The 23,306-nt window shown below is 39.1% G+C and overlaps 1 protein-coding gene across 1 annotated transcript; it reads left to right on the forward strand.

Moving 5' to 3' along the window:
* Nucleotides 1–3,198: 3,198 nt before the first annotated feature.
* LOC113261536 (interferon-gamma-inducible GTPase 10-like) lies at nt 3,199–15,449 on the forward strand. Its single transcript, XM_026507680.4, has 2 exons — nt 3,199–3,735; nt 13,735–15,449. Exon 2 carries the CDS (start codon nt 13,755–13,757, stop codon nt 15,003–15,005), a length of 1,251 nt encoding a protein of 416 aa, XP_026363465.1. The 5' UTR covers nt 3,199–3,735; nt 13,735–13,754; the 3' UTR covers nt 15,006–15,449.
* Nucleotides 15,450–23,306: the final 7,857 nt, after the last annotated feature.

The following is a 23,306-nucleotide window of genomic DNA, read 5'->3' on the forward strand; positions in this document are numbered from 1 at the left end:
ATATTCCATGCTCATGGATTTGAAGAACCAATCCTGTGTAAATGTCCATATAATGTATAACAATGTAGATAGTCAATGCAATTCCTATCAAAATACCAACAGCATTTTTCACAGAACTAGAGCAAGCAATCCTAAAATTTGTGTGGAACCACACAAGACACCAAAGAGCCAAAGTAATCTTGAAAAAGAAAAACAAAGTTGGAAACATCCCAACCGCAGACTTCAAGTTATATTACAAAGCTGTAGTGATTAAAAGGTATGGTACTTACACAAAAATAGACACAAAATCAATGGACCAGAATTGAAAGTCTAGAAAGAAATCCATACATATATGGTCAATTAATGTACAACAAAAGAGGCAAGAATACACAAAGGGAAGAGACCATTTTTCAACCAGTGGTTTTGGGAAAACTGGGCTGCTACATGCAAAAGAATGAAACTGGACTATTTTTTATACCATACCCCCAAACAAACTCAAAATGGATTAAATACCTAAATGTGAGAGCTGACACCATAAAACTCCTAAAACGCAGATGCAGTAATCTCTTGGACATCTCCCTCAGGAACATATTTATGAATACATCTCTACAGGCAAGACAAACAAAGCAACAATATACTATTATGACTATGACAAAAGAAAAAGCTTTTGCAAAGTGAAGGAAACAATAAACAAAACAAAAAGGAAGCCTAGTAAATGAGAGGAGATATATGTGAATGATATATCTGATAAGGTGTTAATATAGATAATGTGTAAAGAACTTCTACAACTCAACACAGAAAAAAATATCCAATTAGAGATAGGCAGAGGACCTGAATAGATAGAACTAAAAAAAACAACAACAAAACCCAACAAAAACATAGAGATGACCAATAGATATGAAAAGACATCCAACATCAATAATCATCAAGGAAATGCAAATCATAACAATGAGACATCATCTCAACCAGTCAGAATGGTTAGTATTAAAAAGACAAAAAGCAACAAGTGTTGGTGAGGATGTGGGGGAAAAGGAAATATCATGTATTGTTGCAGGAATATAAATTGGTGCAACCACTGTGGAAAGCTGTGTGTGATTTCCTCAAAAAATTAAAAATAAAAGTATCATATAACCCAGTAATTCCATTCCTGGGAATTTACCTAAAGATATAAAAACACTAATTCAAAAAGATATCCGCACCTCTGTTGATTGCCGCATTAATTACCATAGTCAAGATATGGATGCAATGCAGTGTGCACTGACAGATGAATAGAAATTGACAACGTACTGTAAATGAACAATGGAGTATTACTCAGCCAGAAAAATGAGAGCTTGCCATTTGCAATGACATAGATGGACTTAGAAGGTATTATACTAAGTGAAACAAGTCAGAAAGAGAAAGACAAATACCATATAATTTTACTTATATGTGGAATCTAAAAAAACAAACAACAACAAAACACTATGAGATACAGAGAACAAACTAGTAATTGCCACAGGGGAGGTAAGGTAAGGGGAGGAGGGAAAGGTAAAATAAATAAAGGAGACTAAGAGGTACAAGCTTCTAGGTATAAAGTGAATTATTCAGAGATGAATAGTACAACATAGGGAATGTAATCAGTAATATTGTAACAATGCTGTATGGTGACGGATGGTGACTGCATGACTATGGAGTTTTGAGTAATATACAGAGTTGTTGTATCAATATTATGTGCAGTTAAAGCTAATATAACCTTTTATGTTAATGTTTCTTCAATCAAAAAGAAAAGAGGGGAAGAAAGTCTACACTGGAGGAGGGAGTTGCTATTTGCAGGACATCACCAGACGTTACTGGGTTGATGGCAAGTCGCAACTCTTTTTCTTCTTTTTTAAAATGACAGCTTTATTGAGAGCTGTAGTTCACCTAGGTCTTATTTCTTGACCTACTTGTTGGTAAAACAGATGTTTGTTTGAAAACACATTAATAAAAATATTTTTATTATTTTCTTATTTTATTTTACTTTATTTTTTTGCTTTCTGTTTTTATTTTAATTCCAGTTAGTTAACATATACTGTTATATTAATTTCAGGTGTACACTATTTTAGCTGGAGGAGGGTTGAGTGTGGATATCTACACTATTACCAAATATCAAACAAAAAATCCAAGGTCCAGGACATTGTATAAGGAATGCTGCCATTTTTATAAACAAGGAGAAAATAGATTGTGCATATTTTCTCATGCATTCATAAAATGGACCTGTAAGGATGACACAGTCCCTCTTGCACAGACTGTTGATGAAGGCCAATTGAGTGCAGAGGGACATATTATTGTATACATTTTATACCTCTTGAATTGTAAACTACATAGATGATTTATATTTAAAAATATGAAAAAAATTAAAGCCAGAATATGGCTCCCCAGGACACAGGGTTGATCCAAACTCAGTTTCCACCCCAACTGGGCATACTGCCTTTTAGTTCCTGCACTAACCACCCAGAGTTAGCAAAGACTCCCCAGGTTTCAGGGCTCAGTCCTTGAGAAGAGTACTCTCACTTCAGACACTAGCTGTACTTGGGGTGATTCCCTAGGTCACCTGGATCTCCAACTGTCTGTAAATTAGAGGGGTCCTGTAACCCCCTCAGGCTTGCTAATTGATTAGAATGTTTCACGTGAGTCAGTGTTATACCTACAAGTACAGTTTTATTTAAAAGATACACATAGGGTGAGGTCTGGGAGGGAGTATGCAGCATCTGTTCCTCTCCCCATGGAGTGAGAGCACAACACCTCCCGGAACATCAATGCAAACATCAACCAAGAAGCCAAGTTGAGCCTCGGTGTCCAAGGTTTTGATTGCGGTTTCATTACATAGACATGATTGATCAGATCATTGGCCATTTGACTGACCTTAATCTCCACCGCCCTTCTCCTCCCCAGAGGTCCAGCTGGACAAAAGTCTCCACCCTCTATTCATATGGTTCCTCTTCCTGGTGACCAGCCACTGACCTGAAGCTATCTGGGATCCTGCCAGCAATCACTTCATTAGCAACACAGGGTCAGCTCCCAACAGTGAGGAAATTCCCAGCGTTTCTGAAGCTCTGTGCCAGGAGCCAGGGACAAGGACTAGATACAGTCTTTATTAGGCTTCACTCGTCATACAGTTTGGGCTGTCCAAGGTCAACGGGGGGGGGGGGGGCGGTGGTGGTGGTGGTGGTGGTGGTGTGAGTATCATTTTCCCAGGACTCAGGCCTGTGTGCTTGAATCTGGATTTAGATTCTTCCTGGCCTGGATCCCTTATCCTGGTTAGTGTGGACTCTAAGATGTCACGGAGAAGCCCCCTGCCTGGGATCCTGTGCCCTCCTCTCACTCATGATGCCAAAACCGCACCATATCAGTGGCCCTGGTGCCTTTCAGTTTCACTTCCAGAAAATGGCTGTGTTTCTGGGAAGAAGAGCCCTCAGAATTCTGATTTCACTTTCTGTTCTTACAAATGCAGAGTTCTGTAATGTGATGGCTCCTTCTTACTATTGGCCAGATTCCTGTGAGGGTGGAGCAGAGGCAGAGATTATTTAAGTCCTGCCCGCTCCTGACAAGCAGTGTAGACATTTGGGGTCACGCTCGCTCTTTAATCTTTGCATTGCAAGGCCAGTGTGTGCAGAGAGGTGCTCCTGCTGTGGGTTGCAGGGAGCCCTTCATCCAGGCTCAGCATTTCCTGTGCTGCCCGGGGACATGTCCAGAGCTCAACTCTGACACCAAAAGTCTCTCTTCCTTCAGGAGCTGGTAAGCAAGGAATCATTTTGGATGGAGTACAGGTCTAAAAATAGAATTATAGATCTGTAGGCCTGAGGTTGGGAGAGTCTGCATGCTCAATTTTGAGTGCTGTGGACTTGGAAGTCTGAGGGGCAGGATGGCTGGTGCATGGTTTAATCCAGTTAGAGCATTTAACTATTTGGGACATTTTCAGAGGAAAGTTGGAGAACAGACATTGTGCCTGTGTACTACAGAAGGATCATGTGAATGTCAGGGCTGTCAGTGGATAGGGGCTTTTCCCCAAGAGCTTCTGCATCAGACCCCCTCCCCCCATCTCATGCCTAAATACCTTTCCCTGGGGAGACATTGCATGTATTTTCTATTAATGGCAAAGTTCAAATAAATAAATTTTAAAATAGTGATTAGCTTTATTAAATGATTCATTAATTAGGCAGCATTTATATAGCAAATAAGAAGGCGTTCCTCTGAGCGGTAGGAAAGTAAATGCTTTTAAAGGAAGAGAGGAAGAGAAAAAGAAAGAAATCATTAACAGGTCCTTTACCACTGTGAGGGCATCAGCTTTGACCCAGGGCAAAGCTTCATCCTAACTGGAAAACACACACACAGTAAGAAGAACACATTGGTAACCCAGGCTAGGTGATAACTGAATAAAGACCAGCTGTGGGTGTTCAAGTGTCTCTCAAAGGAGGAGGTGTGAGTCCTCTGGGGGAAAAATAATTTTTGCAAGATAATGGGTCTGACACGTCAGACATTGCTGGTAAACTGTTCCCACAATTTTATAGAAGTCTCCCTTCCACTGTCTAGCCATAGTTTGGATCATCTTAAGTGCACTCTGATGGGTGAAGGAATGAAAAACAACAAAAAAGGTGTTTGCTAGTGAGTCAAGAAGAATCAAGCAGCTGTCTTGTGTTTCCTAAAACCCTGACTGTTTGTTCAACTTAGAGCCATTGGTTACCCATCATGTTTTCCCTGATTCAGAAACAGAGTATTGCCACGTTATCCTGACATCAGAATGGCAGAAATCTCACAACGAGGGGCATTTTTGCAGCAGCAGAATGGATGTTATCCACATGTGCCACAATCTTTATAGGTATTTTCGCTGGCTGCTTTTGAATGAGGGTCAGTTGGGGCATTTTCCTGATACTCTGGTTCAGTCCTTTTAGAGTGAGCCTCAGTTTTGATGACAGCAATTTCAGAAGGTAACAGAGTAATTAGAAGTTATAACATTACGCTAGGATGTGTCAAATTTCCAGGAATTTCACATAATTTCTAGAACGCTTATATACCTATGCAGATAGAACATAAAACACAGGATGTTTGTTTTCTAGGAAGATCACTTAAATAGAAGGGGAACATTCCAACCTGTTACCAAAAGTAGATCAAATGTTTAAAATAACCATCAAATCTTTGTCCTTTTGACAGGCAAGAAACCAAATTCTAATTTCGCGCCAGCTTACTTTTGTATTAAAATTTACTCATTCCAATGTGAGTCAGTACCGACATGCATAAAATTCCTTTCCAAAGATTCCTTTTTCACAACCTTTTTAAAACTTTCTTCTGACTCAAAAAAAGTGCATCTTCAGTCCACATACATTTTTTTTCCTTCTCTTTCATTCAGAGATATTTCCTTTTTTATTTTTACTAGTTCTAGCCACATACATTAATTAGAGTTCTTGGCCCTTAGAAACTTTAATTGCTAGTGAGAACTAATAGTAAGCATGAGTTAACTGTGTGTTACACCAGCCTTCTTTAGATTGGCAAATTTAGGAAAACATTTTATAATTTCCACAAATGTGCTTTCTCTATAGTACACCTTCCAATAAAGGACTCCAAAAAACTTTACCAACAGACCTATGTTTATGTTTAATAAAAAAGCGAAAATTAGAGAAAACTAAATTTAGTAATTAATGTTTCATTATTTTATGTTATTGGGAAATGATCTAAATATTTAATGAATTTAACTTAAATCATTACTTAATCTAACTCAGCAAAACTTTACGATTTCAGTTTAGCAGAAAGATTTTGGAAACTATTTAAAAGTTTACCTAATATTTTGTTTTTCTTAAGTAAGTTCTACACCTAACATGGGGCTTGGACTTACAACCCCAAGATCAAGAGTCACATGGCCTAAGAAGTGAACCATAGAGCAGCCCCTACAAGTTCACCCACAATTTTTAGAAACTTTATTTACGCATTTATTTAATATTCTTGTTCTTAACAGTTATGCTTGGATTACCCATAAAAGGAGTAATCACACATCATAAGACATCAAAGTCAATTATTCTCCTAAGATATTTTTATTTTTCATTAGGCTTTTAATTTTAATGCCAGTATAGTTAACATACAGTGTTATATTAATTTCAAGTGTGCAATATAATGATTCAACAGTTCTATACATTACTCGGTAGTCCTCATCATAAGTGTACTCTTTAATCCCCATCACCTGTTTCATTCATCCCTCACTCACCTCCCCTCGGTAACCATCAGTTTGTTCTCTATAGTTAACAGTCTATTTCTTGGTTTGTCTCTCTCCGTCTATTTTTTTCCCTTTGCTCATTAGTTTTGTTTCTTAAATTCCACATACGATTGAAATCGTAGGGTATTTGTCTATGTCTGACTGACTTATTTCACTTAGCATGATACTCTCAAGCTCCATCCATGTCATTATGAATGGCAAGATTTCATTCTTTCTATGGCTGAATAATATATATCACATCTTCTTTATCCACTCATCTATCAACAGACACTTTGGCAGCTTCCTTAATTTGACTATTGTAAATAATGCTGCGGTAAACAGAAGGGTGCTTGTATCCCTTTGAATTAGTAGTTTTCTATTTTGGGGGTAAAACCCAGAAGTCCAATCACTGGATGGTTGGGTAGTTCTATTTTAACTTTTTGCAGACCCTGCATACTCTTATCCACAGTGGCTGCACCAGTTTGCATTCCCAGAACTGTGTACCAGCGTGCTTTATCTCCACACCCTCACCAACACCCTCTTGTTTCCTGGTTGTTCATTTTAGCCATTCTGACATGTGTACGGTATCTCATTTTAATTTTGATTTGCATTTCCCTGGTGACTAATGATGATGTTTATCTTTTCATGTGTGTGTCGGCCATCTGGATGTCTTTTTTGGCAAAATGTCTGCTCATGTCTTCTGCTCATTTTTTTAATTGGGTTATTTGTTTTTTAGGTGTCGAGTTGTATCAGTGCCTCATATATTTTGTATACTAATTCTTTTTTTAAAAGGCTTTTATAAAAAGATTTTATTTATTTTTTTAGAGAGAGAACATGTGTGGAAGCAGGGGGAGTGGCAGAGGGAGGAGAGAATCTCAAGCTGACTCTGTGCTATGAGGGAGCCCAATGCAGGACTTGATCTTATGAACCTAAGATCATGACCTGAAGCAAAATCAAGAGTCTGATGTTTAACCGACAGAGCCACCCAGGTGCCCCTTGTATGCTAATTCTTTACCAGATATATCATTTGCAAATATCTTCTCCCATTCCTTAGGTTGCTTTTTAGTTTTGTTGATAGTTTCCTTTGCTGTGCAGAGGCTTTTCTTTCATGTAGTCCCAATAGCTTATTTTTGCTTTGATTTTCTTTGCTTCAGGAGACCTATCCAGAAAAGTGTGGCTATGGCCAATGTCAGAGACTTTACAGGCTGTGTTCTCTTCTAGAATTTTTATGGTTTCAGGTTTTACATTTTGGTCTTTAATCCATTTTGAATTTATTTTTGTGTATGATATAAGAAAGTGGTCCAATTTCATTCTTTTGCATGTGGCTGTCCAGTTTCCCCAACACCATTTGTTGAAGAGACTGTCTTTTTCCAACGGACATCCTTTCCTGCTTTCTCAAAGATTAATTGACCATATAATTGTGGGCTCATTCCTGGGTTTTCTATTCTGTTCCATTGAACCACATATCTATTTTTATGCCAATATCATCCTATTTTTTTTCTTTTTAAATTTAAATTCCAGTTAGTTAACATACAGTGTAATATTATTTTCAGGTGTACAGTTCAGTGATTCGACATTTACACACTTACATACAAAACCCAGTGCTTATCACAACAAGCATACAGTTTTGATTACTACAGCTTTTTAATATAACTTGATGTCAGGAATTGTGATGTTTCCAGGATTTTTTCTGTTTTGTTGTTTTGTTTTGTTTTTCTTTTTTAAGATTTCTTTGGCTATGCAAGGTCTTTTTTGGTTCCATACAAATTTTAAAATTGTTTGTTCCAGTTTTGGGAAAATTGCTGTTATTATTTTGATGATAGTGTTTGCACTATCTGAAGATTTCTTTGGTAGTATAGACATTTTAACAATATTTGGTCTTCCTACCCATGAATATAGAATGTCTTTCCATTTCTTTTCATTGCCTTGAATTTCTTTTGTCAAAGTTTTATAGTTTTCAGCGTACAGCTCTTTCACCACTTCGATTAAGTTTATTCCTAGATATTTTATTGTTTTTGTTGCAATTGTAAATGGGATTATTTTCTTAATTTATCTTTCTGTTGCTTCATTATTAGTGTACAGGAATGCAACAGATTTCTGTATATAAATTTTGTATCCTGAATATTTACTCAATTCATTTACATGTTCTAGATTTTTGGGGTGGACTCTTTAGGGTTTTCTATATGTACTATCATGTTGTCTGCAAATAGTGAGAGTTTTACTTCTTCCTTACCAATCTGGATGCCTTTTATGTCTTTATGTTGTCTGATTGCTGTTGGTAGGACTTCCAGTACTGTGTTGAATACAAGTGTGGAAAGGGGACATCCTTGTCTTGTTCCTGACCTTATGGTAAATGCTCTCAGTTTTCTCTGTTGAGTATGATGTTCACTGTGGGTTTTTCATGTCAGACTTTTATTCTGTTGAAGTATGTTCCCATTAGACCTACTTTGTTAGGGTTTTTATCATAAATGGATGTTCTTTATTAAAGTAGAATTTTTTGAATCTATTGAAATGACATGTGGTTGTTATCTTTTCTCTTATTGATGTAATACATCACATTGATTATTCTGTAAATATTAAACCACCCTTGTACCCCATGAATAAATCCCACTTTATTGTTCTCCCAACCTATTAAAATGTTTTTGTAACAGAGAAAACATCAATTTATTTATTTGACTTTAAGTAAACAGAGGTAGAATAAAAATGTCAATTTTAAGGTTCATAATTTTAATGCTCATAATGTTTACTTTTCTTAAACTAACAGTTTTAAATTAGCTTTAATACTGAATATTTTACCAGATCACATGAACTTGAACAACATTTAGGTTAGTGTCCATCTTTCTGAGAGTTTTAGAATGCTCAGTTCATACAAGTGCCTGCATCAAACCAACTAAATAGAGCTCTTTTACAATAAAACCCTCCAGATATATATAGACACACAAACACACAAAGTCCTTATAGCTCCTAATTTTTGTGGAAAGGATTTTTAAGATTTGTGTTTATCACTGGAATTAATCTTTAGGAGGCTCTGCCAGATTTTGGGTACAATTTGTATTATAGAAAGGCCTCTTTCTCTTTTTTCCCCCTCAGTCTCAGGCAATTGTGGGTGTGTTTATATTTCAAAGACATGATAATATGTATAAGTTTACGGGGCAGAGAAAGAATGCAAGTTCCTCCAGAAAGGATTTGGATTTCCTAAGACCAATACCTCACAAGTCCTTTGAGATACACAGGGAAAGTTTTGGGGTTGGCAATAGAATAGGTGAACTTTGAATTACCTCTAGAGCTGACTTTTGTTGATTGTTTCTGTCAAGGCAGTACAGATACAGGATAACTTAGATGAGTATTCAAATAAAGGAGGATAGTGGAAAGCAGTAAAACTTACATTAGTCTTATAGTCTTTTCTATTATATACTTCATTTCTTTTTTTACCAGCTTTTTTCAGTGACACTTTAAACTATTTTTGGAATTTTGAAGGTTTTGCTTTTAAGTGCACTTCCTAAGTGATCTTGTCTAATTGGAATGTTCTTCATAAAGGCCACTGTAATTCTAGGTTGTAATTCCCCTGAGGACTGGCAGCAGTTTGGTAGGACCCTAGCTGTAAATGGAGTTTAACCCAGATTTCTGTCCAACCTCTCTAGTAACAAGGGGCTCACGTTGTTTGGCCTTACTTTGTGGCCCCCAACCTGACACTTACCAAGCCAAGTTTTAGGGACACAAAAGAGTCTTGTAGATGCTTATAGCTTGCAGAATCATATAAAATAATGTGCTGGAGGGTAGAGCACTTAACTCTGGATTTTAAAGCTCCCATTTATTTGTTTTTTTGTTTATTTATGTATTCATTTATTTATTTACTATTTTTCTTTAGACTAAGGCTTAACCTCATGTACACATTAACAGAAACCAACAGTACTGAGCTAGTGGAACTATGGACACCAGCAGTACCCAGATAACTAGGGCCTGGGACAAGGAATGAACGAGCAGACCTCCAAGAATGAGGACTGCAGCCTGATTACACACATGGAGAACTGTAGCTGCAGTCAACAGTTCCCAACTTGAGATCTGAGTTCAGAACCAAGGACTAGGTTTAGAAGTTACTGTGGACTGTCCAATAGAGTGTCTTCTACACATCACCACCAATGTCCATCATGGACTAAACCAGAAGGTTCCAAAAATGAAGACTGCAGACAGGAAGAGGGGAACAGACTAAGCCAGCAAAGAGCAGTAAATACAGACTATGGACTGGAACTGGGGATGGGATTCCAATGTGGACTTGTGGTTTGAACCTAGGGCTAAGGGCTGGTACTCTTTCAGAGTCTTCAGTGTCAGTGACAGAGTGATCCATTACCCTGGACTTGAAAGGCAATTCAATCAGGAGTTCTAATGCAAAAAAAGAGCAGAGCTCAAAGCAAGATGGACTTAACCAATGGCCCTTAGAAATGTTGAGAAAGATCATGAACTCAAAAGGACTCCTGGGACACCACACCTGTGTTTCTTGTAGTCCCCAAATACAGTTTGCTTTGGATCTAGACACTGGTCTATGGCCATACTACCCTGATAGTGCCCGATCTTGGCTGGATCTAGACACTGCCACCAAATCTGTTAAGACATGAAATTCAACCAAGTATATTCTAAAGACCTAATTTGATTCATTCAATGGTTTATGAATCAGACAGTATCCCACCCAGCAAAAAGAAAGGAGCTCCATCGAGCTACCAAAAAGGAAAAGTTTTTAAGTACAGAGAGAAAGTAGAAAAGAATCCATTGTTTTCACCAAGCTTGCCCTCCTAGGGGAGAGAAGGGGATCTGTCAGTGTAGTTTTTAGTGCTGACTGGGAAAATGCCATGTTGACTACTGAAAGATTACATCCCTGGCGGTTGAAACAACTGTTAGGTATTAAGCTTTGTTTTACTGACTTGGGGCATTAACTTAAGTGGCTCCATTAGGTCCCTGTGGCTTTCTTCTTAACACATCACTCCATAGAACTATAAAGTCTGTGAGTCATGTTGTTGAGAGGATGAGATGAGGAATGTATGTATAGATGCACATCTAAGTTTTACTGGCATGGATTTCTCACATTCCCTCCCATTTCTACCACACCTGAGGAAGACACATTACCAGAGGTTGGAATACAAGCTCCCAGGGATACCGTAAAGTGCTCTGACCCTGCTACCCCTGCATTGTCACAGCAGAAAATAATAAATAACAGAACATCACATATAACATCAGGTGAGGTGTGGAACCTTAACAATAGGGCATGGCTTTTTTGAGGTTGAAATTTGCTCAGCCCACAGGATTTTGCTGTCTCCATCTGTTTGCCCTTCCCTCCCTGTCATTTGGTTTCCTTTTGCTGTATATGTTCTATTCCTCAGGACTTGTCTCAGTCAGAGATTTCCGCACTCTCCTCTTCCCCCCCCCCCCCCCACATCGCCTGAGAATGCACAGGCATGAGACCACACCTGATAAGGTTGATGTCTCACCTTGTTGGCTCCTCCTTGAGTCCCTGATTGTGTATGCCTCCTTCACACTCAGGCTTGCTCATTCTGCTTTGTGCACTGCCTGTTGCCCAAAGGGGTGATCGTGTTTGCTCTCCACACAGCAATGGGTTGGCCCTGCACATGCCACATGCTCAAGATTTCCATTCTTCTGAATGTGAGGAATATTCCTGCTGGGTAGTCAGAGGTGTTGGCACCATGATTCCTGGTTGTTTAATAGCTGCCTCTTTCACCCTTGACAAGCTATGCACCCTCCCCCCAGTTTTCTCTTCTAAGGAGAAAGTCTGCATGCCCCATTCATATGTGTGCCAGTCCAGATAATGTGCACTTGGTCTGAATAATTTCCTCCAAAATATCTTTTGCCAACCTCTCCTGGGCTGCAGCCTATGGCTACCAGGAAGCCCTTGGAGGATGTGTCTGATCCCTCATTTTAGCCAAAGGACACCTCTCCAGGCTGCATGCTGCCCAGACATCAGTGGAGACTTGAAGTGACTTGCTTCCTGATCTAAAAGCTCTGTTCTCTGTCAGGTTTGTCCAGCAGACCCTGAGGCAACAAATGAGAAGATTACTCCAGACACCTTAGTAGGAGAAAGGAGAGGGCCTGGGGACTAGATGGTCTAGTGATGAAAAGTCCAGAGCCAGATTCTGCCTCCACGTTTAATGTGAATATTATCAATACAACAAGGGAATAAGAAAAACAAGAAGGAAAGTGAAGCTGTAATAATTAGGACAATGGCATAGGGAGTGTCGTGTGATTGGAACAAGCTGTGCTCCTGATGTGCATGCAGGCAGGGAGTGTGTGGAATGCATGACCTCCAACGTTAAATGTGTCTACTAAGTCAAACATTTACTCCCTGGATTGGTACATTGAACCACAACAAGAATCTGGCTATTTTCAGCCCAGAAACCTTAAAGGGACCCAGTTGTCCAGACACATAGGCATGGGTTTATTAAATCTTCTCAAGCCAGGCACTATGAATTCCCTTAGGAGATAGTATACAAATATTTCACATCCCATTTAGTCCTGAGTATATGATTTCCTTGGTGCCCACTTCTCAAGGTATTATAATCCTTCATGCTCAAATAGGTCCAGGACTCCAGAACAAGCTCAGTTTGATTGACATCAGGAAAGGTGACAAAGGAACCCCCTTATCATGGCTGACTTCTTACAACATTCTACTCAAGTCCTACTTCAGTTTTTGCTCACACCACCTTTTCCATCAATAATACTTTATATACCAGTCAGTCCTCCATGTGGCTTGTCTCTCCCATAGGGTTTCTGTTCCCTTTTATGCACAGACATGAAGCAAGTGATGGGTGGGGCCTCAGGATAGCTGGAGTGCTTCATAGCAAGTCCAGGTAGATAGTCCAGCATGACTTTTTAGAACATGGAAATCCATGCCTCCTGCTGTATCTACTACCAGAAAAATAGAGAGTCCTTTTAACACCTTATTTCATGAGCCAACATACCTTCTAAATAAAAGAAAACACATTGCCAATAATTAAAATTTTCTGTCTCCTAATGAACATATAGAATATCATTCCTGAGAAGGAAAGGTGCCACTCATCCTTATTTAGCTACCTCGTATGAGAACCAAGGTCTCATGGTGGTGTTGAAGGTTATCGGAAGTGGAATTTCTGGAGGGTCCCACAGCACAGGTGGGAAGGGTGTGGGGGTAAGTGCTGGTGCTGTCTCAGATTTGTCACCATGAAGAAGTGTTATTTTCATAACATTACAAATAAATAAAGCTAAAGCAAGGTAAACAAAGAAAAATGTGGGCAGGAAAGTTTGGAAAGAAGAATCAGTCTTTAAAATCAGTCTGCAAGAATGAAGAGTATCTTAAAGAAGAAGGGCTTTCCAAGATAAGGGAAGAGACTGAGCAAGGGCAAACTTTACATCCAGATCAGAAGTCCACACAATGTCTGGACAGAAAGAGAAGGGATGCTGGATACAACGTTGTGCCCAGGACTGACCTTATACCTGTACCCAACAGCACAGCCCAATCCACCCCTTGGTATACTAACTATTTTTCCTTCTCTCTTCTCTCCTCCCTATAGTGCCTTCTACTGCTCCAGCCATGGGTCAGTCCTCCTCTTCCACAGTCTCTCATACAAAGGGTGGTGATTTGGCCTCCAGCTTTGACAAGTTTTTTAAGGACTTCAAGGTGGAAAGCAAAATCATCTCTCAGGAAACCATCGAGTCAATTCGATCAAGACTGAAGGAGGGGGACCTTCCGAGTGCAGTTTCTGCAATCAGTGATGCATTGAGAGAGATTGATAATGCCCCACTGAGCATTGCTGTGACTGGGGAGTCTGGGACAGGAAAGTCCACCTTCATCAATGCCCTGCGGGGAGTAGGGGATGAGGATGAAGGGGCTGCTCCTACTGGCCCAGTAGAGACAACCTTTAAGAGAACACCATACAAACACCCAAAGTTTCCCAATGTAACATTATGGGACCTGCCTGGCACAGGGACCACTAACTTTCAGCCTCATGACTATCTGGAGAAAATGAAATTTAGGGAGTATGACTTCTTTATTATCATCTCTGCTACACGGTTCAAAATCAATGATGCACAACTGGCTGTAGCAATTGAAAAAATGAAGAAGAATTTCTACTTTGTCCGAACTAAAGTAGACAGTGATTTATATAATCAAAAAAGGAGTCAACCCAACAAATTCAATGAACATGAAATCCTGCAAAGGATCCGCAATGACTGTGTTACTCGACTTCAGAAGGCCAATGTGAGTAATGCTCAGGTCTTCTTAGTCTCCAGCTTTGAGTTGGCTCACTATGATTTCCCAAGCCTGGAGACTACCCTTCTGAGGGAGCTCCCAGCCCAGAAGCGCCACATCTTTATGCAACACCTGCCGAATATTACTGAGGTAACCATTGACCGGAAGAGGGATTCCCTTAAACAGAGGGTCTGGCTAGAGGCCATGAAGGCTGGAGCATTGGCCACTGTCCCTTTCATGGGCTACATCAGTGATAATGATGTGGAGACTTTAAAGGACGCTTTAACCCTCTACAGGGTTTACTTTGGGCTGGATGATGCATCCCTGAAAATCATGGCCAAGGACTTGCATGTGTCAGTGGAGAAACTCAAAGGAAACCTTAAGTGTCCCCATTTGCTATCAATTGAGAAGGATGATGAGTCCTTAGGTGAAAAACTGTTGAGATATGTGGAAAAATTCTGCTCTGTTAGTGGAGGACCCCTTGCTGCTGGTCTTTACTTTGCCAAGATTTACAGTTTGCAAAATTATTTCCTTGAGACTGTGGCGAGTGATGCGAAAGTTCTTCTTAAAAAAGGAGATTTTCAAAGACTCTGAGGACCCTGGGCAAGCCTATCTACCTCCGGATGTCCGAAATGAAAATGGGAAAAGTGAGGCAGCCAGCTCCTGAATTATTCTGAGTGTTGGCATGGCACTGGTGCCTGGAAAGATGACTTAGGTCTTCCTTTCAGCATTCTGACCCACTGCTCTCAAGGGTATCACAGACATTTCCATAATACACTCTTCAACAAGCCACAAATTTAGTGACTATTATTGGACAGTGAGAGCAATGAACTCTAAAGAATCCTTCCTTCATATGATTATTTTGGGAAAAATGAAGGACAGTAATCTGGAATTTTCTGCTTGGTGGAGAGAATAACTCCTTGTGTGATGGTTATGTCATACACAGCGCTGGTCTTTCTACTGATATGTTAGTAAAAATGGCTATGCATACAGTGGGTTCTGAAAAATTAATTTTTAAATAAATGCATATGTAGTGCATCTTTGGTGTTCCCGACATTTTGTTATAAATCCATAAATTCTTTTTCTTCAACTTTTTATTTAAATTCCAATTAAGGAACATGAAGTGTAATATTAGTTTCAGGTGTACAATATAGTGATTCATCAGATCCATTAACACCCAGTGCTCATCACAAAAAGGACACTCCTTAATTCCCATCTCTTATTTAACCCATCCCCCCATTTACAATGGCTTAGTAAAATTCCATTGTATATATGGACCACATCTTCTTAATCTAGTCTTCATTATTTTGTTCTGTATATTTAAATGTCTGTTTCTTGGTTTTCCTTTCTTTGTCTCTTTTTTTCACGTTGCTTATTTGTTTTGTCTCTTCTTAAAAATATTTTTTATTTTATTATGTTAGTCACCATACAGTACATCCCTAGTTTTTGATGTAAAGTTCTATGATTCATTAGTTGCGTATAACACCCAGTGCACCATGCAATACATGCCTTCCCTACCACCCATCACCAGCCTATCCCATTCCCCCAACTCCTTCCCCTCTGAAGCCCTCAGTTTGTTTCTCAGAGTCCATAGTCTCTCATGCTTCATTCCCCCTTCTGATTACCCCCCCTTTCTTTATCCCTTTCTTCTCCTACTGATCTTCCTAGTTCTTATATTCCATAGATGAGAGAAACCATATGATAATTGTCTTTCTCTGCTTGACTTATTTCACTTAGCATTATCTCCTCCAGTCCCGTCCGTGTTGCAGCAAATGTTGAGAAATCGTTCTTTTTGATAGCTGAATAATATTCCATTGTATATATGGACCACAACTTCTTAATCCAGCCATCTGTTGAAGGGCATCTCAGCTCCTTCCATGATTTAGCTATTGTGGACAGAGCTGCTATGAACATTAGGGTGCACAGGGCCCTTCTCTTCACTATGTCTGTATCTTTGGGGTAAATACCCGGTAGTGCAATGGCTGGGTCATAGGGTAGCTTAATTTTTAACTTTTTAAGGGACCTCCACACTGTTTTCCAGAGTGGCTGCACCAACCTGCATTCCCACCAACAATCTAGGAGGGATCCCCTTTCTCCACAGCCTCTCCAGCAATTGCTGTTTCCTGCCTTGTTAATTTTTGCCATTCTAACTGGTGTAAGCTGGTATCTTAGTGTGATTTTTATTTGAATTTCCCTGATGGCTAATGATTTTGAACATTTTTTCATGTGTCTGTTAGCCATTTGTATGTCCTCATTGGAAAAGTGTCTGTTCATATCTTCTGCCCATTTTATCATTTGTTTATGTGTTTCTCGTGTATTGAGTTTGAGAAGTTCTTTGTTTTGTCTCTTAACTTCCAATGATATTTGTCTTCTTTGAGCAACTTATTTCACTTAACATAGCTCTGTCCTCTTCCATGTCATTGCAAATGGCAAGACTTCATTCTGTTTTATGGCTGAGTATATTTCATTGTATATATATCTTTATCTATATATCATATCTTCTTAATCCATTGATCAGTTAATGGACACGTGCACTGTTTCTACTATTTGGCTTTCGTAGATAATGCTGCTATGAACATTGGGTTGCATGTATCCCTTTTAATTAATATTTTTCTAATCTTTGGGCACATACCTAATAGTGCTGCATCATTGGGTACTTCTATTTTTACCTTTTTGAGGAACCTCCATACTTTTTCCAGAGTGTCTGCACCAGTTTGCATTTCTACCAATGATGCAAGAGGGTTCCCCTTTCTCTACATTCTCACCAATACCACCTGTTTGTTGTATTTCTGATTTTAGCCATTCTGAGGAATGCAGGTTGTATATCACTGAAGTTATGATTTACCTTTCCTTGATAATGAGTGATGTTGAACATCTTTTCATGTGTCTTTTGGTCAGCTGGATGCCTTTTTTTGAAAAATGTGAATTTTTTTGGTTTTTTTATACATTTTATTTTTTATTTTTTTAATTTTATAATAAAATTTTTATTATGCTATGTAGGTCACCATACAGTACATCCCTAGTTTTTTAATAATATTTTTTATTATATTATGTTAGTCACCATACAGTACATCCCCAGTTTTTGATGCAAAGTTCCATGATTCATGACTTGCATATAACACTTAGTGCACCATGCAATACGTGCCCTCCTTAATACCCATCACCAGCCTATCCTATTTCCCCACCCCCTGAAGCCCTCAGTTTGTTTCCTAGAGTCCATAGTCTCTCATGGTTCATTCCCCCTTCTGTTTACCCCCCCCTTTCTTCTTCCCTTTCTTCCCCTACTGATCTTCCTACTTCTTATGTTCCATAAATGAGTGAAACCGTATGATAATTGTCTTTCTCTGCTTGCCTTATTTCGCTTAGCATTATCTCCTCCAGTCCTGACCATGTTGCAGCAAATGTTGATAAATCGATGTTTTTGATGGCTCAGTAAAATTCCATTGTATATATGGACCACACCTTCTTAATCTAGTCATCTGTTGAAGGGCATCTTGGCTCCTTCCATGATTTAGCTATTGTGGACAATGCTGCTATGAACATTGGGGTGCATATGACCCTTCTCTTCACTACATCTGTATCTTTGAGGTAAATACCCAACAGTGCAATTGCTGGATCATAGGGTAGCTCAATTTTTAACTTTTTAAGGGACCTCCACACTGTTTTCTAAAGTGGCTGTACCAACTTGCATTCCCACCAACAGTGTAACACGGATCTCCTTTCTCCACATCCTCTCCAACATTTGTTGTTTCCTGCTTTGTAAATTTTTGCCATTTTAACTGGCATAAGGGGGTATCTCATGGTAGTTTTGATTTGAATTTCTGTGATGGCTAATGATTTTGAACATTTTTCAAGTGTCTGTTAGCCATTGTATGTCTTCGTTGGAAAAGTGTCTGTTCATATCTTCTGCCCATTTTTTGATTTGTTTATTTGTTTCTTGTGTATTGAGTTTGAGAAGTTCTTTGGAGATCTTGGATACCAGTCTTTTATCTGTAGTGTCATTTGCAAATATCTTCTCCTATTCTGTGGGCTGCCTCATAGTTTTTTTGGTCTGTTTCCTTTGCTGTGCAGAAGCTTTTTATCTTGATGTAGTCCCACAAGTGTATTTTATCTTTTGTTTCTCTTGCCTTTGGAGATGTGTCATGAAAAAAGTTGGCTCATGTCAAAGAGGTTGCTGCCTATGTTCTCCTCTGGAATTTTGATGGATTCCTGTCTCACATTGAGGTCTTTCATCCATTTGGAGTAAAATTTGTGTATGGTGTGAGAGTGGTCAAATTTCATTCTTTTGCATGTAGCTGTCCAATTTTCCCAGCACCATTTATTGAAGAGACTGTCTTTTTTCCACTGTATGTTTTTACCTGCTTTATCAAAGATTAGTTGCCCAAAGAGCCGAGGGTCCATTTCTGGATTCTCCATTCTGTTCCATTGGTCTATGTGTCTGTTTTTGCACCAGTACCATGCTGTCTTTGTGATCACAGCTTTGTAGTACAGCTTGAAATCCGACAATGTGATGTCCCCAGCTTTGTTTTTCCTTTTCAACAATTCCTTAGCGATTCAGGGCCTTTTCTAGTTCCACACAAATTTAAGGGCTGTTTGTTCCAGTTCTTTAAAAACTGTCATTGGTATTTTGATTGGGATGGCATTGAAAGTGTAGATTCCTCTGGGTAGCATATACATTTTAACTATATTAATTCTTCTGATCCATGAGCATGGACAATTTTTCCATCTTTTTGTGTCTTCTTCAATGTCTTTCAAGAGTGATTTGTAGTTTCTAGAATATAGATCGTTTATGTCTGTGGTTAAGTTAATTCTGAGATAACGTATGATTTTTGGTGCTATTGTAAATGGAATGGATTCCCTAATTTCTCTTTCTTCAGTCTCATTGTTCGTGTGTAGAAATGCAACTGATTTCTGAGCATCAATTTTGTACCCCCCCACATTACTGAATTGCTCTATACATTCTAGTAGTTTGGGGGTGGAGTCTTTTGGGTTTTCCATATAGAGTATCATGTCATGTGCAAAAAGAGACAGTTTGACTTCTTTGGATAACTTTTATCCCTCTCGTTGTCTGATTGCTGTTGCAAGGACTTCTAGTACTATGCTGAATAAGGGGGTTCTATAAAAGTAAAAAGGCCCCACGAGTGATACAGAACAGAAATTTACAATCTATAGAAACAAAGGCTTTATAGGCAACATGACATCATTAAAACCATATCTCTCAATAATCACCCTCAATATGAATAGCTTAAATGCTCCCATTAAATGTCACAGGGTTGCAGATTGGATAACAAGGCATGACCCATCCATTTGCTGTCTACAAGAGAGTCATCTTGAACCTAAAGATGCATCCAGACTGAAAGTGAAAGGATGGAAAACCATTTTTCATGCCAATGGACCTCAAAAGAAAGCTGGGATAGCAATTCTCATATCAGATGAGATTGGATTTTAAACTAAAGACTGTAGTTAGAGATACAGAAGGACACTATATTATTCTTAAAGCACGTATCCAACAAGTGGATCTGACAATTATAAATATCTATGCCCCCAACAGGGGAGCAGCAAGATACACCAGCTAACTCTTAATCAGAATAAAGAGACATATATATATAAAAATACGTTAATAGTACGGGACCTCAACACTCCACTATCAATAATAGGTCACCTAAGCAGAAAATCAACAAGGAAACAAGAGCTTTGAATGACGTACTGGACTAGATGGATATCATAGATATATATAGAACACTAATCCCTGTAACAACAGAATACTCATTCTTTTAGAATGCACATGGACCTTTCTTTAGAATAGAAAACATACTGAATCACAAAACAGGTCTCAACCCATACCAAAAGACAGAAATTATTCCCTGCGTATTCTCAGACCACAATGCTTTGAAATTGGAACTCAATCAGAAGGAAAAATTTGGAAGAAACTCAAACACTTGGAAACTAAGAACCATCCTGCTCAAGAATGATTCAATGGGTGGGGGTGGGAATGGGTTAGGCTGGTGATGGTTAGTAAGGAGGGCACGTATTGCATGGTGCACTGGGTGTTATACACAACTAATGAATCATCAAACTTTACATAAAAAACCAGGGATGTACTGCATGGTGACTAATATAATACAATAAAAAAATTAGAAAAAAAGAAAGAATGATTCAATAAACCAGGAAATAAAAAATCAATTTAAACAATTTATGGAGACCAATGAAAATGAAAACACAATGGTCCAAAACCTATGGGACACTGCAAAGGCAGTCCTAAGGGGAAAATACATAGCCATCCAAGCCTCACTCAAAAGAATAGAAAAATCTAAAATGCAGTTCTTATATTCTCACCTCAAGAAGCTGGAGCAGGAACAGAAGAACAGACCTAACGCATGCACGAGAAAGCGGGTGATCAAGATTAGATCAGAGATCAATGAATTAGAAACCAGGAGCACAGTAGAGCAGATCAACAGAACTAGAAGCTGGTTCTTTGAAAGAATAAATAAGATCAATAAGCCACTGGCCAGACTTATTCAAATGAATAGAGAAAGGACCCGAATTGATAAAATTATGAATGGAAGGGGAGAGATCATGACCAACACCAATGAAATAGGAAGGGTCATTAGAAACTTTATCAACAGCTTTATGCCAATAAATTAAACAACCTGGAAGAAATGGATGCCTTCCTGGAAACCTATAAAGTATCAAGACTGAAGCAGGAAGAAATTGATTTTTTAAACAGACTGATTAATTATGAAGAGATTGAAGCAGTGATCAAAAACCTCAGAAAAACAAGACTCCAGGGCCTGATGGACTCCCCAGGGAATTCTACCAAACATTCAAAGAAGTGATAATACCTATTCTCCTGAAGATGTTTCTAAAAATAGAACCTAAAGGAAAAGTACCAAACGCATTCTATGAGGCCAGGATTACCTTGATCCCCAAACCAGGCAAAGAACCCATCAAAAATGAGAATTACAGACTGATATCCCTGATGAATATTGATGCCAAAATTCTCAACAAGATCCTAGATAATAGGATCCAATGGTACATTAAAAGGATTATCCATCAAGACCAAGTGGGATTCATCCCTGTGATGCAAGGGTGGTTCAACATTCACAAATCTATCAGTGTGATAGATCATATCAACACGAAAAGAGTCAAGAACCATATGATCCTCTCTAGATGCAGAAAAAGCATTTGACAAAATACAGTATCCTTTCCTGATTAAAACCCTTTTGAGTGTAGGGATAGGGGGTACATTCCTCAATTTCATAAAAACCATCTATGAAAAGCCTGCAGCAAATATCATTCTCAATGAGGAAAAGCTGGAAGCCTTTCCCTTAATATCTGGAAAAATGTTTATTCATGTCTTCTGCCCATTTTTATATTATATATTATTCGTATGTTGAATTGTGTAAGTTCTTTATATATTTTGGACACTAACCCTTTATCAGGTATGTCATTTGAAAATATCTTGTCCCATTCCAGAGGTTGCCTTTTACTTTTCTTGGCTGTTTCCTTCACTGTGAAGAAGTTTTTCTTTTGATGTACTCCTAATAGTTTATTTTTGCATTTGTTTCCTTTGTCTCAGGAAACTCTTCTAGAATGAAGTTGCTAAAGCCAATATCAGAGAAGTTATTGCGTGTGATCTCTTCTAGGATTTTTATGGTTCTAGGTCTCACATTTAATTCTTCAATCCATTTTTCTATTTATTTTTGTGTATGGTGTAAAGAAGTGGTACAGTTTTAGGGAGAGTCTCTGGTGTGTGCTGCATGCACTCTGCTGCTGTATTTTGGCTGCTCTGTCCTTCAGACCAATTGTCTGTAGAGGCTCTCCTTGCCTGCAGTAGGCAGTGTTTGGTCCTTGTCCTGAACATCCTGAGTTTTAACTAAGTGTGCTCAGGTCTTGTGAAATGAGACCTGACACCACCTCTATGAGAACTAAAGACAGGCAGAACTCTCGGTTGGTGGGACATGTGATATGGGCAGGGATTTGTGCTGGTCTTCTGGAGAAGGAGCCCGTCATGCTGATAGAAACCTGTCATGTCTGACAGAAGCTTGACTAAGAAGGGCATTGCCACTGGAGCTCAGAGGGGTGGGGCTTGGTGTATGCAAGTTAAGCAGCTAGTGTTTGCACTCCGCTGTTTCCCGTAGGTGGCTCTGTGTTTATACCAAAGGGTGGGGAGGGAAATGGAACTGGCCACTTCCTTTGTTCCCAGGGAGGTGCCTCCACGATGCTGCCTCTCAGGGACTGGTCTGAGAAGATTGAATCATCTCCCCACTATGTGCGCCAGGTGCTATTTAGAGCACTGTTTCCACTGTCTGTACTGGGGTTGTTTGCCTGTGTTCTCAGAAGGAGCAGCGCAGTGCCCACTGAGCTCTAACCCAGCTAAGCCCAGTGACCCTTAAAATTCCAGGTTTTAAGCCCTACCAGTTTCAAGAACTCATGACATTCAGACCCTCTTATTTCCCATGCCAGTGGCTTTGGGGAAATGTTTTCCTTTTGTGTTACCTGTGTGCGCCAATCTCTCTTGTCCTTCTCTGTGACCATGCCTCCCTCCCCTCCACAGCACCCATGATCCCTTTCTCCCCTAAACCATGGCTCTGCATATCCTGCCTTCTTCGATGTGGCCTCTTCTCTCTTTTAGTCATGGAGTTTGTCCTGTAGTCTTCATGGTCTATTTCTGGGGTATTTAAGATGATTTGATAATTATCTAGTTGTGCCTGTGGGTCAAGATGAGCCTAGGGTCCTCCCACTCTGCCACTACGTTCCTCTCCAAAACATTTGCTTTCATTCATGAACGCATGCATTCTGATCATTAATAGATTATCAATTAATGTTCACTGATACACTTCTTTTTTTTTTACCTTTAAGAGAAAAAAATTTTTTTTAATGTTTTTTTATTTT

Source organism: Ursus arctos, unplaced genomic scaffold, assembly GCF_023065955.2.
Source record: "Ursus arctos isolate Adak ecotype North America unplaced genomic scaffold, UrsArc2.0 scaffold_5, whole genome shotgun sequence".
Taxonomy (NCBI): domain Eukaryota; kingdom Metazoa; phylum Chordata; class Mammalia; order Carnivora; family Ursidae; genus Ursus; species Ursus arctos.